We start from the raw sequence: 18,980 nt of genomic DNA, 5'->3' as shown, positions 1-18,980 counted from the left end.
ACGTTGGATCCACGTTGATGTTTGGTAAATGACCAAAATTCAATGGTCAAATCAACGTCACAATTGATTAACTGTCGGCAAAAAGCATGTTGTTTCAACGTTGTATTTGTGTTGTAAAACATTGGTTGGGAAATGACCACAGTTCAATGGTCAAATCAACGTCACAACCCAACATTGAATAAACGTTGTTTCAACGTTGTATTTGTGTTGTAGAATATCGGTTGGGAAATTGTCACGGCACGGGCTCGAACCTGCTTTTGCTCGGCAGCTGGGTCTGACAGCACCTCCGCTGGCAGCGCGCCGAGACACGCCCACATGCCGGCAAGGCATGGGACACCTGGGACTGATGAGGGCGAGCGGTATAAGGACCAGTGGACCCTAGGATCTTCGCGGGAACTTAATCCTCTATGGTGTACCGTAAGCTGACTCCAGCTCTATGCTCTCTCTCTCTGCGTTTCCCCTCCGTGTCTCCGTGTTGTCCTCCCGCAGTTCGTTCCCGAGTTTTCCTGTTGTGATCCCCTGTTGTTCCCCTCTGGATTCTGGACTGCCTCCCTTGGATCTCATCCTCTCGCATGACCACGGACTGCCTTCCTGCTTTGTCCCTCCTCTCGCTCAACACAGCACTTGGTAGAGATGCGCGGTTTGCGGGCACAACCGCGGAGTCCGCGGATTATCCGCGGATCGGGCGGATGAAATTTAAAAAAATTAGATTTTATCCGCGGGTCGGGTCGGGTGGTTGAAATAAAAAAAAATTAGATTTTAAATAGATTCAGGCGGGTGGCAGTTAAACCAATTCGGAAATATATATACATAGTTAAATGTTGTTACCCACATACGAAAAACGAGCAGGCACCTGCTCCATATGCCACAACAGAAGAAAAAAAAAAAAAGAGATGGACACTTTTACGGAGCGGAGAAGGGACGCCTCGCCGGGGTCCGGGACCGAGGCCCCTTCCCCCGAGAGGGCCCCACCGGGAGCCGTAGCTGAGGCGATCCGCGAGAAGGGCCCGACGCACGTCCAGGGTCACCACCGCGCCCACCGCACCGACACCCCGCCTCGTCCGCCTTCGCCGCGGCCGGCGTCACGCGCAGCAGGTAAGCAGCTTACCTGCCCGCCACCCCCGTGGCCGGGGGCTCGTAACAGGGGTCACTCCGCCCGCACAGCTTACCTGCCCGCCACCCCTGTTGTCGGGGGCGCGTAACAGGGGTCACTCCGCGCGCAGTGCGCTCACGGAAGGGGTGGGGCTCACCCTGGTTGATATAGACAGCAGGACGGTGGCCATGGAAGTCGGAACCCACTAAGGAGTGTGTAACAACCCACCTGCCGAATCAACTAGCCCTGAAAATGGATGGCGCTGGAGCGTCGGGCCCATATACCCGGCCGTCGCCGGCAGCGAGACGCGCTTGGAGGTGCGCTCAGCGCGGCTCCCATATGATTGCGCACTGGTGTGCGTCTGGGTCGTGACAGCGTGGCACGCGAATGTCTGTGCTGCATTGGATCAGTCTCCTTTCTTTAACAGGCAAAAGCTTTATAACCTCACTAATGCCTTGCATCGTCTATATTAGATATATAACAACGGGCGGGTGCGGTTCTGATCAAATGTTACATCGGGTGGATGGCGGATGGTTGACGACTTTCTGATGCGGTTGCGGATGAAATAATTGCCTATCCGCGCATCTCTAGCACTTGGTAACACACACTACAGCTAACCACACACACTCTTGGATTTTGTCACACACACCACTCTATAGTTATTTGTTAGTATTGTTTGATTATTATATATATATTGCCTATACAGTATATATATAATAAATCATGTAGCTTTACTGCTCCCTTGTGTCTGTGCCGTCAACTCCCTCCTGCTAAACATAACAGAAATGACCAAAATGCAATGTTCAAATCAACGTCAGAACCCAACATTGATTACATGTTGTCAAAAAGCATGTTGTTTCAACGTTGTATTTGTGTCGTAGAATATTGGTTGGGAAATGACCAAAATGTAATGGTCAAATCAACGTCAGAACCCAACGTTGATTAAACATTGTCAAAAAGCATGTCGTTTCAACGTTGTATTTGTGTTGTAGGATAATGGTTGGGAAATGACCAAAATTCAATGTTCAAATCGACATCAGAACCCAACATTGAATAAACGTTGTCAAAAAGCATGTTGTTTCAACGTTATGTTTGAGTTGCTCAAATCAGGACCTAATTCAACAGGTTCTCAACGTTGTTTCAATGTCTTGGACCAGAAAGGCACATATTTACAAACGCGACACATGGCTCCTTCTGAGAACCACAAAGCCATCGGAGCATGCGCAGCGTTAAACTCAAGCAGAACCAACAAATAAGAGTTTTACAGCCATAATTGGAACCACGGGCCCGAGACGTTCTGAAAATGAGGGCGCAATTAATGGTTAGATGTTAATTAGTGATAAAAGCGCTAAGGCTGAGCAGGAATTTACTCGTGCAGGCGACATGTTGGAAGTGATGGGAGCCAAACTTTCATGATCATTGTTGTACTACTTGTCTAGGTACTTTTTACTCTTCAGCAACTCAAATTGTTTTGGGGGCCACATTTCCAGAAAGCGAAGTTAATCATAGAACTGGCACCCAATGTTGATAAAAAAGTATTGATTTTGAATCGAGAATTGATTCTGAATCAAATCATTATCCCCAAGAATCAAAATCAATTCCAATAATGTGATGCCCAAAGGTTTACAACCCTTAACATTTGGTTTACATTTTAAAAGTCATACAATTTTTCTGTTAAAATCCAAAGAACAAATACATTTAGCAACAATAATGAAGTTCTTTGTTGACGCCCATTATTTCCAAACTTTCGCGGGGCCACGTGAAATGATGTGGTGGGCCAGTTCTGGCCCCCAGGCTTTGAGTTTGACACCTATAGGCCTAAATGATGAAAACATTTGACACCTATAGGCTTAAATGATGAAAACGTTTGACACCTATAGGCCTAAATGATGAAAATGTTTGACACCTATAGGCCTAAATGATGAAAACGTTTGACACCTATAGGCCTAAATGTTTGACACCTATAGGCCTAAATGTTTGACACCTATATGTTTGACACCTATAGGTATAAAGTTTGACACCTAAATGTTTGACACCTGTAGGCCTACATGTTTGACACTTATAGGCCTAAATGTTTGACACCTAAATGTTTGACCCCTAAATGTTTGACCCCTAAATGTTTGACACCTATAGGCCTAAATGTTTGACACCTATAGACCTAAATGTTTGACACCTAAATGTTTGACACCTGTAGGCCTAAATGTTTGACACCTAAATGTTTGACACCTATAGGCCTAAATGTTTGACCCCTAAATGTTTGACACCTATAGGCCTAAATGTTTGACCCCTAAATGTTTGACACCTATAGGCCTAAATGTTTGACACCTAAATGTTTGACACCTATAGGCCTAAATGATGAAAATGTTTGACACCTATAGGCCTAAATGATGAAAACGTTTGACACCTATAGGCCTAAATGTTTGACACCTATAGGCCTAAATGTTTGACACCTATATGTTTGACACCTATAGGTATAAAGTTTGACACCTAAATGTTTGACACCTGTAGGCCTACATGTTTGACACTTATAGGCCTAAATGTTTGACACCTAAATGTTTGACCCCTAAATGTTTGACCCCTAAATGTTTGACACCTATAGGCCTAAATGTTTGACACCTATAGACCTAAATGTTTGACACCTAAATGTTTGACACCTGTAGGCCTAAATGTTTGACACCTATAGGCCTAAATGTTTGACCCCTAAATGTTTGACACCTATAGGCCTAAATGTTTGACCCCTAAATGTTTGACACCTATAGGCCTAAATGTTTGACACCTAAATGTTTGACCCCTAAATGTTTGACACCTATAGGCCTACATGTTTGACCCCTAAATGTTTGACACCTATAGGCCTAAATGTTTGACCCCTAAATGTTTGACACCTATAGGCCTAAATGTTTGACCCCTAAATGTTTGACACCTATAGGCCTAAATGTTTGACACCTAAATGTTTGACCCCTAAATGTTTGACACCTATAGGCCTAAATGATGAAAATGTTTGACACCTATAGGCCTAAATGATGAAAACGTTTGACACCTATAGGCCTAAATGTTTGACACCTATAGGCCTAAATGTTTGACACCTATATGTTTGACACCTATAGGTATAAAGTTTGACACCTAAATGTTTGACACCTGTAGGCCTACATGTTTGACACTTATAGGCCTAAATGTTTGACACCTAAATGTTTGACCCCTAAATGTTTGACCCCTAAATGTTTGACACCTATAGGCCTAAATGTTTGACACCTATAGACCTAAATGTTTGACACCTAAATGTTTGACACCTGTAGGCCTAAATGTTTGACACCTATAGGCCTAAATGTTTGACCCCTAAATGTTTGACACCTATAGGCCTAAATGTTTGACACCTATAGGCCTAAATGTTTGACACCTAAATGTTTGACCCCTAAATGTTTGACACCTATAGGCCTACATGTTTGACCCCTAAATGTTTGACACCTATAGGCCTAAATGTTTGACACCTAAATGTTTGACCCCTAAATGTTTGACACCTATAGGCCTAAATGTTTGACACTTATAGGCCTAAATGATGAAAACGTTTGACACCTATAGGCCTAAATGTTTGACATCTAAATGTTTGACACCTATAGGCCTAAATGATGAAAACATTTGACACCTATAGGCCTAAATGTTTGACACCTATAGGCCTAAATGTTTGACACCTATAGGCCTAAATGTTTGACACCTATAGGCCTAAATGTTTGACACCTAAATATTTGACCCCTAAATGTTTGACACCTATAGGCCTAAATGTTTGACGCCTATAGGCCTAAATGATGAAAACGTTTGACACCTATAGGCCTAAATGTTTGACACCTATAGGCCTAAATGTTTGACACCTATAGGCCTAAATGATGAAAATGTTTGACACCTATAGGCCTAAATGTTTGAAACCTAAATGTTTGACACCTATAGGCCTAGGCCTAAATGTTTGACACCTACATGTTTGACACATATAGGCCTAAATGTTTGACACCTATAAGCCTAAATGTTTGACACCTAAGTGTTTGACCCTTATAGGCCTAAATGTTTGACACTTAAGTGTTTGACACCTAAAGGCCTAAATGATGAAAACGTTTGACACCCATGGGCCTAAATATTTGACACCTAAGTGTTTGACCCCTATAGGCCTAAATGTTTGACACCTAAGTGTTTGACACCTATAGGCCTAAATGATGAAAACGTTTGACACCTATAGGCCTAAATGATGAAAATGTTTGACACCTATGGGCCTAAATGTTTGACACCTAAATGTTTGATATCTATAGGTCTAAATGTTTGACACCTATAGGCCTAAATGTTTGACACCTAAGTGTTTGACACCTATAGGCCTAAATGTTTGACACCTATAGGCCTAAATGTTTGACACCTAAGTGTTTGACACCTATAGGCCTAAATGTTTGACGCCTAAATGTTTGATATCTATAGGTCTAAATGTTTGACACCTATAGGCCTAAATGTTTGACACCTAAGTGTTTGACACCCATAGACCTAAATGTTTGACACCTATAGACCTAAATGTTTGACACCTAAATGTTTGATATCTATAGGTCTAAATGTTTGACACCTATAGGCCTAAATGTTTGACACCTATAGACCTAAATGTTTGACACCTATAGACCTAAATGTTTGACACCTAAATGTTTGACACCTATAGGCCTAAATGTTTGACACCTAAGTGTTTGACACCCATAGACCTAAATGTTTGACACCTATAGACCTAAATGTTTGACACCTAAATGTTTGATATCTATAGGTCTAAATGTTTGACACCTATAGACCTAAATGTTTGACACCTAAATGTTTGACACCTATAGGCCTAAATGTTTGACACCTAAATGTTTGACACCTATAGACCTAAATGTTTGACACCTAAATGTTTGACACCTATAGGCCTAAATGTTTGACACCTAAATGTTTGATATCTATAGGTCTAAATGTTTGACACCTAAGTGTTTGACCCCTATAGGCCTAAATGTTTGACACCTAAGTGTTTGACACCTATATGCCTAAATGATGAAAATGTTTGACACCTATATGCCTAAATGATGAAAATGTTTGACACCTATAGGCCTAAATGATGAAAACGTTTGACACCTATAGGCCTAAATATTTGACACCTAAGTGTTTGACCCCTATAGGCCTAAATGTTTGACACCTAAGTGTTTGATACCTATAGGCCTAAATGATGAAAACGTTTGACACCTATATGCCTAAATGTTTGACACCTGTAGGCCTAAATGTTTGACACTTAAATGTTTGACACCTGTAGGCCTAAATGTATGACACCTATAGACCTAAATGTTTTTTGACACCTATAGGCCTAAATGATGAAAATGTTTGACACCTATGGGCCTAAATGTTTGACACCTAAGTGTTTGACACCTATAGGCCTAAATGTTTGACACCTATAGGCCTAAATGATGAAAACGTTTGACACCTATAGGCCTAAATGATGAAAACGTTTGACACCTATAGGCCTAAATGTTTGACACCTATAGGCCTAAATGATGAAAATGTTTGACACCTATGGGCCTAAATGTTTGACACCTATAGGCCTAAATGTTTGACGCCTATAGGCCTAAATGTTTGACACCTAAATGTTTGATATCTATAGGCCTAAATGTTTGACACCTAAATGTTTGACACCTATAGGCCTAAATGTTTGACACCTAAATGTTTGACACCTAAATGTTTGACACCTATAGGCCTAAATGTTTGACACCTAAATGTTTGACACCTAAGTGTTTGACCCCTATAGGCCTAAATGTTTGACACCTAAGTGTTTGACCCCTATAGGCCTAAATGTTTGACACCTAAGTGTTTGACACCTATAGGCCTAAATGTTTGACGCCTAAATGTTTGATATCTATAGGTCTAAATGTTTGACACCTATAGGCCTAAATGTTTGACACCTAAGTGTTTGACACCCATAGACCTAAATGTTTGACACCTATAGACCTAAATGTTTGACACCTAAATGTTTGATATCTATAGGTCTAAATGTTTGACACCTATAGGCCTAAATGTTTGACACCTATAGACCTAAATGTTTGACACCTATAGACCTAAATGTTTGACACCTAAATGTTTGACACCTATAGGCCTAAATGTTTGACACCTAAGTGTTTGACACCCATAGACCTAAATGTTTGACACCTATAGACCTAAATGTTTGACACCTAAATGTTTGATATCTATAGGTCTAAATGTTTGACACCTATAGACCTAAATGTTTGACACCTAAATGTTTGACACCTATAGGCCTAAATGTTTGACACCTAAATGTTTGACACCTATAGGCCTAAATGTTTGACACCTAAATGTTTGACACCTATAGGCCTAAATGTTTGACACCTAAATGTTTGACACCTGTAGGCCTAAATGTTTGACACCTAAATGTTTGACACCTATAGGCCTAAATGTTTGACACCTAAATGTTTGATATCTATAGGTCTAAATGTTTGACACCTAAGTGTTTGACCCCTATAGGCCTAAATGTTTGACACCTAAGTGTTTGACACCTATATGCCTAAATGATGAAAATGTTTGACACCTATATGCCTAAATGATGAAAATGTTTGACACCTATAGGCCTAAATGATGAAAACGTTTGACACCTATAGGCCTAAATATTTGACACCTAAGTGTTTGACCCCTATAGGCCTAAATGTTTGACACCTAAGTGTTTGATACCTATAGGCCTAAATGATGAAAACGTTTGACACCTATATGCCTAAATGTTTGACACCTGTAGGCCTAAATGTTTGACACTTAAATGTTTGACACCTGTAGGCCTAAATGTATGACACCTATAGACCTAAATGTTTTTTGACACCTATAGGCCTAAATGATGAAAATGTTTGACACCTATGGGCCTAAATGTTTGACACCTAAGTGTTTGACACCTATAGGCCTAAATGTTTGACACCTATAGGCCTAAATGATGAAAACGTTTGACACCTATAGGCCTAAATGATGAAAACGTTTGACACCTATAGGCCTAAATGTTTGACACCTATAGGCCTAAATGATGAAAATGTTTGACACCTATGGGCCTAAATGTTTGACACCTATAGGCCTAAATGTTTGACGCCTATAGGCCTAAATGTTTGACACCTAAATGTTTGATATCTATAGGCCTAAATGTTTGACACCTAAATGTTTGACACCTATAGGCCTAAATGTTTGACACCTAAATGTTTGACACCTAAATGTTTGACACCTATAGGCCTAAATGTTTGACACCTAAATGTTTGACACCTAAGTGTTTGACCCCTATAGGCCTAAATGTTTGACACCTAAGTGTTTGACCCCTATAGGCCTAAATGTTTGACACCTAAGTGTTTGACACCTATAGGCCTAAATGATAAAAACGTTTGACACCTATATGCCTAAATGATGAAAATGTTTGACACCTATAGGCCTAAATGATGAAAACGTTTGACACCTATAGGCCTAAATATTTGACACCTAAGTGTTTGACCTCTATAGGCCTAAATGTTTGACACCTAAGTGTTTGACACCTATAGGCCTAAATGATGAAAACGTTTGACACCTATATGCCTAAATGTTTGACACCTGTAGGCCTAAATGTTTGACACTTAAATGTTTGACACCTGTAGGCCTAAATGTTTGACACCTATAGGCCTAAATGTTTTTTGACACCTATAGGCCTAAATGATGAAAATGTTTGACACCTATGGGCCTAAATGTTTGACACCTAAGTGTTTGACACCTATAGGCCTAAATGTTTGACACCTATAGGCCTAAATGATGAAAACGTTTGACACCTATAGGCCTAAATGATGAAAACGTTTGACCCCTATAGGCCTAAATGATGAAAACGTTTGACACCTATAGGCCTAAATGATGAAAACGTTTGACACCTATATGCCTAAATGTTTGACACCTGTAGGCCTAAATGTTTGACACTTAAATGTTTGACACCTGTAGGCCTAAATGTTTGACACCTATAGGCCTAAATGTTTTTTGACACCTATAGGCCTAAATGATGAAAATGTTTGACACCTATGGGCCTAAATGTTTGACACCTATAGGCCTAAATGTTTGACACCTATAGGCCTAAATGATGAAAACGTTTGACACCTATAGGCCTAAATGATGAAAACGTTTGACCCCTATAGGCCTAAATGATGAAAACGTTTGACACCTATAGGCCTAAATGATGAAAACGTTTGACACCTATATGCCTAAATGTTTGACACCTGTAGGCCTAAATGTTTGACACTTAAATGTTTGACACCTGTAGGCCTAAATGTTTGACACCTATAGGCCTAAATGTTTTTTGACACCTATAGGCCTAAATGATGAAAATGTTTGACACCTATGGGCCTAAATGTTTGACACCTAAGTGTTTGACACCTATAGGCCTAAATGTTTGACACCTAAATGTTTGACATCTATAGGTCTAAATGTTTGACACCTATAGGCCTAAATGTTTGACACTTATAGGCCTAAATGATGAAAATGTTTGACACCTATAGGCCTAAATGTTTGACACCTAAATGTTTGACACCTAAGTGTTTGACACCTATAGGCCTAAATGTTTGACACCTAAATATTTGACACCTAAGTGTTTGACACCTATAGACCTAAATGTTTGACACCTATGGGCCTAAATGTTTGACACCTAAGTGTTTGACACCTATAGGCCTAAATGTTTGACACCTATAGGCCTAAATGATAAAAACGTGAGGACCTAAAACAGAACCTTGAGGAACACCGCGAGTGTAACTAAAGATGTTGACCTACTGGCTGCATGTGAAGTAAACAAGCAACACCTTGGTTCCATAAGTCACATTAGTAGCGGACTCAAAGGGGTGCCTTGAGGAACGCCTCAGGTATGTAAACAACACGTTTGCTAGCAAGGTTCAAATGTGAATGCAAGAAAAGAGTGGTCTAAGTTGTCACACAACGGGAGCATTCTCGTGTTTTTTAGGAATTTGCTGCAAAAAGTTTCAAACTCAGAGGCCGGTATAGTGTCATTCCGGGGCCCCTGGCCCTGCTCCACACAAATGTGCCTGGTTTGTATGTACAGAGTATGTATTGTGTACAAGCGTCACATGCAAGGTTCTCACGCCGCTCAAGAGAACTCCTCAACTTGCGAACTCGCCACACCTCCATTTTGCATTTTCACGCTCCCGCTGCTGCTGCAGGCGGGCGTGTGGCGAGACGTGATGTAGCTCCTCTTCCTGGAGGACATGGACCACTTCCTGCCGGAGCCACCCCCGCCGGCCCCGCCCTCGCCCTCGGCAGGGTTGTACACCACCACCATGGTGGTGTCCATTCGGGAGAGCGTGTACATGCTGCTCTGCCGGGTCGGGTGCTGTCGGGTGGAGCGCAGCTCCAGCTCGTCGTAGCTGGACACCTTGATGAAAGGACACCAGCGGAACGCTCGTTTGAAGCCGGCCCGAAACCTGAGAGCACAACGAGGAGCTGTCAGATGAGAGAATTGCAAGGAATGACAAGGAGAAGGAAAATGTAAATCTGTGTGAGGCTTTCATATGATAATAAACAGCCAGGCCTGCATGCTTGACTGAAGTTGCCCAGGAGACTTTTTAGCACACATTACAACAGGTCACATGCATTCTAGCACACATTACAACAGGTCACACGCATTCTAGCACACATTACAACAGGTCACATGCATTCTAGCACACATTACAACAGGTCACATGCATTCTAGCACACATTACAACAGGTCACACGCATTCTAGCACACATTACAACAGGTCACATGCATTCTAGCACACATTACAACAGGTCACATGCATTCTAGCACACATTACAACAGGTCACATGCATTCTAGCACACATTACAACAGGTCACATGCATTCTAGCACACATTACAACAGGTCACATGCATTCTAGCACACATTACAACAGGTCACATGCATTCTAGCACACATTACAACAGTTCACATGCATTCTAGCACACATTACAACAGGTCACATGCATTCTAGCACACATTACAACAGGTCACATGCATTCTAGCACACATTACAACAGATCACATGCATTCTAGCACACATTACAACAGGTCACACGCATTCTAGCACACATTACAACAGGTCACACGCATTCTAGCACACATTACAACAGGTCACATGCATTCTAGCACACATTACAACAGGTCACATGCATTCTAGCACACATTACAACAGGTCACATGCATTCTAGCACACATTACAACAGGTCACATGCATTCTAGCACACATTACAACAGGTCACATGCATTCTAGCACACATTACAACAGGTCACATGCATTCTAGCACACATTACAACAGGTCACATGCATTCTAGCACACATTACAACAGGTCACATGCATTCTAGCACACATTACAACAGGTCACATGCATTCTAGCACACATTACAACAGGTCACATGCATTCTAGCACACATTACAACAGGTCACATGCATTCTAGCACACATTACAACAGGTCACATGCATTCTAGCACACATTACAACAGGTCACATGCATTCTAGCACACATTACAACAGGTCACATGCATTCTAGCACACATTACAACAGGTCACATGCATTCTAGCACACATTACAACAGTTCACATGCATTCTAGCACACATTACAACAGGTCACATGCATTCTAGCACACATTACAACAGGTCACACGCATTCTAGCACACATTACAACAGGTCACATGCATTCTAGCACACATTACAACAGGTCACATGCATTCTAGCACACATTACAACAGGTCACATGCATTCTAGCACACATTACAACAGGTCACATGCATTCTAGCACACATTACAACAGGTCACATGCATTCTAGCACACATTACAACAGGTCACATGCATTCTAGCACACATTACAACAGGTCACATGCATTCTAGCACACATTACAACAGTTCACATGCATTCTAGCACACATTACAACAGGTCACATGCATTCTAGCACACATTACAACAGGTCACATGCATTCTAGCACACATTACAACAGGTCACACGCATTCTAGCACACATTACAACAGGTCACATGCATTCTAGCACACATTACAACAGGTCACATGCATTCTAGCACACATTACAACAGGTCACATGCATTCTAGCACACATTACAACAGGTCACATGCATTCTAGCACACATTACAACAGGTCACATGCATTCTAGCACACATTACAACAGGTCACATGCATTCTAGCACACATTACAACAGGTCACATGCATTCTAGCACACATTACAACAGGTCACATGCATTCTAGCACACATTACAACAGGTCACATGCATTCTAGCACACATTACAACAGGTCACATGCATTCTAGCACACATTACAACAGGTCACATGCATTCTAGCACACATTACAACAGTTCACATGCATTCTAGCACACATTACAACAGTTCACATGCAACGTTCCCTCTAAGGTGCGCACCTGCGCAATTGCGCACTCCTCACGAGTCCTCTGCGCACAGCAAATCTATGCCGCGCAAAAAATCAAATCCCACTCTAAACAAAATAAACAAATCGTTTGTTTCGTATGATATTGCAATGCAACTGTGAGTAACAGGTGACGAAAGGCGGCCACGATAGATAAAACAAATGTTTGTCAACACTTAAATGACTGTAACGTCTGTGGAGACATCTAAAGGAAGACAGGAATTCCATCGGTCCCTTTATTTAGCGAAATTGTTTGTCGGCCATAAACACACCAAAACAATGCGTAAAATACTTTTATCTAGCAAAACTGGTCGTTGTCTACCGTACAAACCAAGCCAAAAGCAACTCTTTGTCATCTGTTATATCCGCTTGCTCTCTCTCTCACCTGCACCAACACATACAGGTAAAAGCCAGTAAATTAGAATATTTTGAAAAACTTGATTTATTTCAGTAATTGCATTCAAAAGGTGTAACTTGTACATTATATTTATTCATTGCACACAGACTGATGCATTCAAATGTTTATTTCATTTAATTTCGATGATTTGAAGTGGCAACAAATGAAAATCCAAAATTCCGTGTGTCACAAAATTAGAATATTACTTAAGGCTAATACAAAAAAGGGATTTTTAGAAATGTTGGCCAACTGAAAAGTATGAAAATGAAAAATATGAGCATGTACAATACTCAATACTTGGTTGGAGCTCCTTTTGCCTCAATTACTGCGTTAATGCGGCGTGGCATGGAGTCGATGAGTTTCTGGCACTGCTCAGGTGTGATGAGAGCCCAGGTTGCTCTGATAGTGGCCTTCAACTCTTCTGCGTTTTTGGGTCTGGCATTCTGCATCTTCCTTTTCACAATACCCCACAGATTTTCTATGGGGCTATGGTCAGGGGAGTTGGCGGGCCAATTTAGAACAGAAATACCATGGTCCGTAAACCAGGCACGGGTAGATTTTGCGCTGTGTGCAGGCGCCAAGTCCTGTTGGAACTTGAAATCTCCATCTCCATAGAGCAGGTCAGCAGCAGGAAGCATGAAGTGCTCTAAAACTTGCTGGTAGACGGCTGCGTTGACCCTGGATCTCAGGAAACAGAGTGGACCGACACCAGCAGATGACATGGCACCCCAAACCATCACCCAACCATGCAAATTTTGCATTTCCTTTGGAAATCGAGGTCCCAGAGTCTGGAGGAAGACAGGAGAGGCACAGGATCCACGTTGCCTGAAGTCTAGTGTAAAGTTTCCACCATCAGTGATGGTTTGGGGTGCCATGTCATCTGCTGGTGTCGGTCCACTCTGTTTCCTGAGATCCAGGGTCAACGCAGCCGTCTACCAGCAAGTTTTAGAGCACTTCATGCTTCCTGCTGCTGACCTGCTCTATGGAGATGGAGATTTCAAGTTCCAACAGGACTTGGCGCCTGCACACAGCGCAAAATCTACCCGTGCCTGGTTTACGGACCATGGTATTTCTGTTCTAAATTGGCCCGCCAACTCCCCTGACCTTAGCCCCATAGAAAATCTGTGGGGTATTGTGAAAAGGAAGATGCAGAATGCCAGACCCAAAAACGCAGAAGAGTTGAAGGCCACTATCAGAGCAACCTGGGCTCTCATAACACCTGAGCAGTGCCAGAAACTCATCGACTCCATGCCACGCCGCATTAACGCAGTAATTGAGGCAAAAGGAGCTCCAACCAAGTATTGAGTATTGTACATGCTCATATTTTTCATTTTCATACTTTTTAGTTGGCGAACATTTCTAAAAATCCCTTTTTTGTATTAGCCTTAAGTAATATTCTAATTTTGTGACACACGGAATTTTGGATTTTCATTTGTTGCCACTTCAAATCATCAAAATTAAATGAAATAAACATTTGAATGCATCAGTCTGTGTGCAATGAATAAATATAATGTACAAGTTACACCTTTTGAATGCAATTACTGAAATAAATCAAGCTTTTCAAAATATTCTAATTTACTGGCTTTTACCTGTATATACTTACATACACTTTAATGAATGAGACCCTTTTTATGGTAACCAAAATTGAGGGGAGCCCTGATGGTTTTGGAAAAGAAAAACATCATGTTGTATGCTTGCATGTTCGAAATAAACTCAAACTCAAACTCAAACATCAAAATGTCCCCCCCCCCTTCCGCATGCTTTCATTAATCAGCGTGCTGCTCTCGGTGGAAATAGTTTGGACACCCCTGTTGTAGCCCCATTTTACTGATGAGAAATAAATTACATGGACCTTTGGAAGGAAAATCGAGCATGTTTCCGATACTTATGATAATGTAGTCCGACATAAATGACAGTCTGCATAAAAGGAGAAGGGCGAATTATTGGCTTTGGCGGTGGTCTGCGCTTTGCTGCACGTCCTTCTTTCCGAGTCAATGCACTCTGACAACACAGGCAGACATAATACACAAAGTAGTTTCTCTTTCCAGTAGGGTGCAGTCATTAAAAACTATAAATTGTCTTTTTTTTTGAAGGCCGTATGAAGCCATTCTGTAATCGAATTTATTATTCACTCGAGCGTGTTAGTTTTTGTTGATTTTCAGCGACTCACTGATGTAATACCATGCACACATATTTTCTATGCCTTTCAAGGGGGTGAATGTAAAATGAACGCAAACCCTTTGATAAAAATGTCCCGCCTTTATTAAACTTGAAGAAGTACAATGGTACAAGTACAATGGTTCCTCAGTTACAATTAGAAGTCCGTTCAACAAGGTCAGACGGAAGCAATTGTTCCCATAATAAATCATGTCAATTGCTCCATTCCAGACACAAATATTAAGAAAAAATGTAATACATAGATATTTCTAGTTTTACGTACAGAAAACCAAGTGGAACTTCGACTTACGGACTTAATTGGTTTTTGAACGGGGTTTATATATCGAAAGGTTCTACTCATCGAAGGCAGACGCTCCCTTTCCCTCTCCCTTATCTCTCCTGCTTGCTTCTTTGTCTTGTCTTAACTTCATACCTGCCAACTTTTGAAATCAGAAAAACCTAGTAGCCAGGGTCCAGGGGCCGCAGGCCCCGGTAGGTCCAGGACAAAGTCCTGGTGGGGGGTTCAGGCTTCGCCCCCCGACGCAAAATGATTATTAGCATTCAGACAGGTTAAAATGTTGCTAAAACCATCACTTTTTTATCAGTCACAGTGACTTTTCAAAACAAAAATATTACAGCAAAAATCATATGGGTTGATTGACATGTTTATTCTGTAAGCTAACTTCAATAGTTTGAAATTATTTTGACAGTTAATGCCAGTTATCCTGTCAACCTTTCACAAGACTTCAATTTGTTAATTGAAAGTATAAACAGTATAAACACTTTTTACAGTAAACAAATGGTAAAACAGTACTAAACAATTCCATTAAAAAAAAAATTGGTGTCATTATTAACTTTCTGTCCAAGCTTGTATAATCTACTGCCTTGTTCAATTGTAAAACATATTCTGTGCCTAAAATTCACATTTCTATCACAATTATCATACTGTAAACATGGTAAGCTAACTTCATTAAAATTAATAGTCCTGTCAATAGCATGGAATTACAATTCAAATGTAGTTTTTTTGTAAGCCTTTCAAAAGAATTCAAAATATGAAAAATTAATGAAAATGTATTCAAGCCTTCAGACACTTGAAAAGTGGCACATCACATCTCCAATGTAATCATTTTAACTTTTCAACAGAAATAGCACTGCAAAAATATTAAGGACATACTTCTGTATTTTGGTAGTTATGCTGTCAACATTTAACAAGATTTCTTCAACTTGGACTTGTTTTAAATGTTTTATGCCACTTCAAGTTGTCAAAGACGTGCTGTGAAATACAGCCGACAAGATTGCGCACCAAACACGAAGCAAGGCCAAAGCGCATGCGGTGCAGGAGAACAAAGGACTTCTTTCATTTAAGGTTTGTGATAAACCATCAAACTCATTCGTTAAAAGGACTCTATAGTAATATAAAGTGAGTTTTTCTGGACATTATCATGCAAGAAAAGTTTATTTTTGGGACCGCGATCACCGCGTAATGATTTTTAAAGGTTGCATTACAAACATTTAACTGTCCCATGTGATCAGCCAGTGCGATTGGAAGTCCATGCTCAATTATTGCCTCCGTAAATAAAACTTCGGCATTTATCACATCCAAAGAATCTGTTTGGGCGACGAAAAACGTTGAAAGTTTTCCACTTGTATTGCTAGCAACGGCATTAGACTTGTGTTTTTTTGTCCCAACGTGGTCTTTTACATCGCTAATTCCTCCGTGTCCGATCGAAAAATCGTGTCTGCACAAGGTGCAATTCGCGTAGTTTTCACCCTTTTTTTTTTTTTTAATTAATGAAAAACCATATTTTTTATCACTGCAACCGTAACCCGGAATAGGTTGATGAAAACCGTACGAATTACGGGAAAACCGGAGTAGTTGGCAGGTATGCTATTATATTTAAGGACTAAATCGCAATAAGAAACATATGTGTAATGTACCTTAAAATATTTAATTAAAATAAAGCCAATATGGCCATTTTTTGTGGTCCCCTTTATTTAGAAAAGTACCGAAAAAGTATCGAATTACATTTTGGTACCGGTACCAAAATATTGGTATCGGGGTAACCATAGTACACGCCAAGTTAACTTTCAGTTTAGATCCCGGTCAAGGGAACTTTATTCAGAGTAATGACACATGGGTGTCAGTGTGTGAGAACCGAGGTGCCACTGTGGATTCCTATAAAGAGCAAGGACAGTATGTAGAAAAGAAGGTGTATGTTTCTCCTACCTGCTGTTGAGGCAGCAGTAGATGATGGGGTTGTACATAGTGGAGCTCATGGCCAGCCACAGAACCGACAGGTACACCTGCTGGATGGACTTCCACTTAATCAGCTGCTTATTGAGACCCGTCACAATGAAGTAGATGTGATAGGGCAGCCAGCAGAGGGCAAAGGTCACCAAGACGATGATCATCATCTTCACAACCTAAAATAAAATAGGAGGCTGGTTTAGGATTTGTCCATTGCTGTATAATCCATGTTGGTTCTACGTCATGTTAGTATGCTACAGGTTTTCAGCTGGCCCCAACTCTCCATCTTGCCGATCAGCCCTCTGACACATGCTGAATCCCTGGCAAAAACACTCCTTGTGGATACCGTGGGCCTCCTCAGAGACAAAACAGACGTCTGAGTGTCTCTCCTGAAATGTAAACAGAAACCGCTGCACCCTCTGTTTGGAGATCTGTTAATGGAGTAAAAACAAACGGTAAAGTTTTCAACATGGCGGCTAAACATCTCTTAACGCAGTCAGTCAGTGACTTTGTGAGGATGAACAAGTAGTAAAGACTTCATTTGAAGGCCTTTTTTAATGAGGTTCTAACAGTTACATGTGCACCTAGAGCAGAGGTGTCAAACTCATGTTTATTGAGGGCCACATTGCAGTAATGGCTGCCCTCTGAGAGCCACTTGTGGATATTTATGAATATAAACATATTAAGCCTCTCAACACAAACTTCCCGCTCATCTCATGCCCTCCCCAGCTGCTACTGCAAGTCCTGGAAAGGGCAGGGTGTCTCAGTCTCAGAAAGAGGGTTATAAAAAAGATTGTGGAGAAAATTTTATGCAAAAATGTACCCCAAAATGGAACGAAAATTGGATGTCAGAAGTGGGGCTCGCATGTCGCACTGTAAACCCGAATAAGTAAGCAGAACTCAAAAAAAGTGAGGCAATCAGTTGCCACATATGTTTGAGTTCATAAACTCAAATATTTTAGTATATCAGATCGTAAATATTTTGAGTTTATGTTAAATGTACATTTAAATTATAATTGAATTAAACTTACCAATTAAGCCAACTCAAAAATGTTCAGTACATGCTACTCGGTTTATTCATTCATCTTTCTAATTGTAATAACTCAGGAGAACTAAATAATTTCAAGGATGAAAACTCAGGATTTAATGTTAGATGAACTTAACATTTATTAGTTTGTTCCTTCAATTTTCCAATTAGACACAACTCAAAAACAAAGACTTGCTGAAACTCAAAACCATTTACCTCCAAACTTAAAATGTACCGGTATGTGGCAACGGATCGTACATATTGAGTACTCTTGACTTAAAAGACAAACCAAAGAAACAAAACACATAAAGTCTATATTTCATTTCGTCAAATGTTTATTAGACACTTTTCCAGTCCAAAGGGAAAATATTCTCAAAAAAGCTCAAATTAACATTAACATAAGATTTTCATGTCATAAATAGCTTAGAAACTGATTTTCCTACAACTGTGCCTTTTAGCACAAGATCAAACATAAACAATATTTTAAAGACACTAGTTGCATAAACTCCTCTCTGAGCTGCCACCTTAACGTGGTAGAGGAGTTTGCGTGTCCCAATGATCCTAGGAGCTATGTTGTCCGGGGGCTTCCATGCCCCCTG

The 18,980-nt window shown here is 40.7% G+C and overlaps 1 protein-coding gene across 2 annotated transcripts in view; it reads right to left on the bottom strand.

The window, feature by feature from the left end:
* Positions 1-343: 343 nt before the first annotated feature.
* The window catches only part of tacr3a (tachykinin receptor 3a), a 167,369-nt gene continuing 148,732 nt past the window's right edge, over positions 344-18,980 (bottom strand). The window contains exons 4-6 of one of the 2 annotated variants that reach the window (XM_072916437.1): positions 17,334-17,530; positions 10,438-10,557; positions 344-623 (exon numbers count right to left, since the gene is read on the bottom strand). In XM_072916437.1, coding sequence (XP_072772538.1) covers positions 398-623; positions 10,438-10,557; positions 17,334-17,530 — 543 coding nt within the window. In that variant the 3' untranslated portion in view covers positions 344-397. Of the gene's footprint in view, positions 624-10,039; positions 10,558-17,333; positions 17,531-18,980 lie in introns of those variants that run through there. The other variant, XM_061987757.2, reaches the window with a different exon arrangement.

This window comes from Nerophis lumbriciformis, linkage group LG27, assembly GCF_033978685.3.
Source record: "Nerophis lumbriciformis linkage group LG27, RoL_Nlum_v2.1, whole genome shotgun sequence".
Classification (NCBI taxonomy): Eukaryota; Metazoa; Chordata; class Actinopteri; order Syngnathiformes; family Syngnathidae; genus Nerophis; species Nerophis lumbriciformis.
Note: the sequence above shows the minus strand (reverse complement) of the source record. Positions and strands in the feature narration are given on the sequence as shown.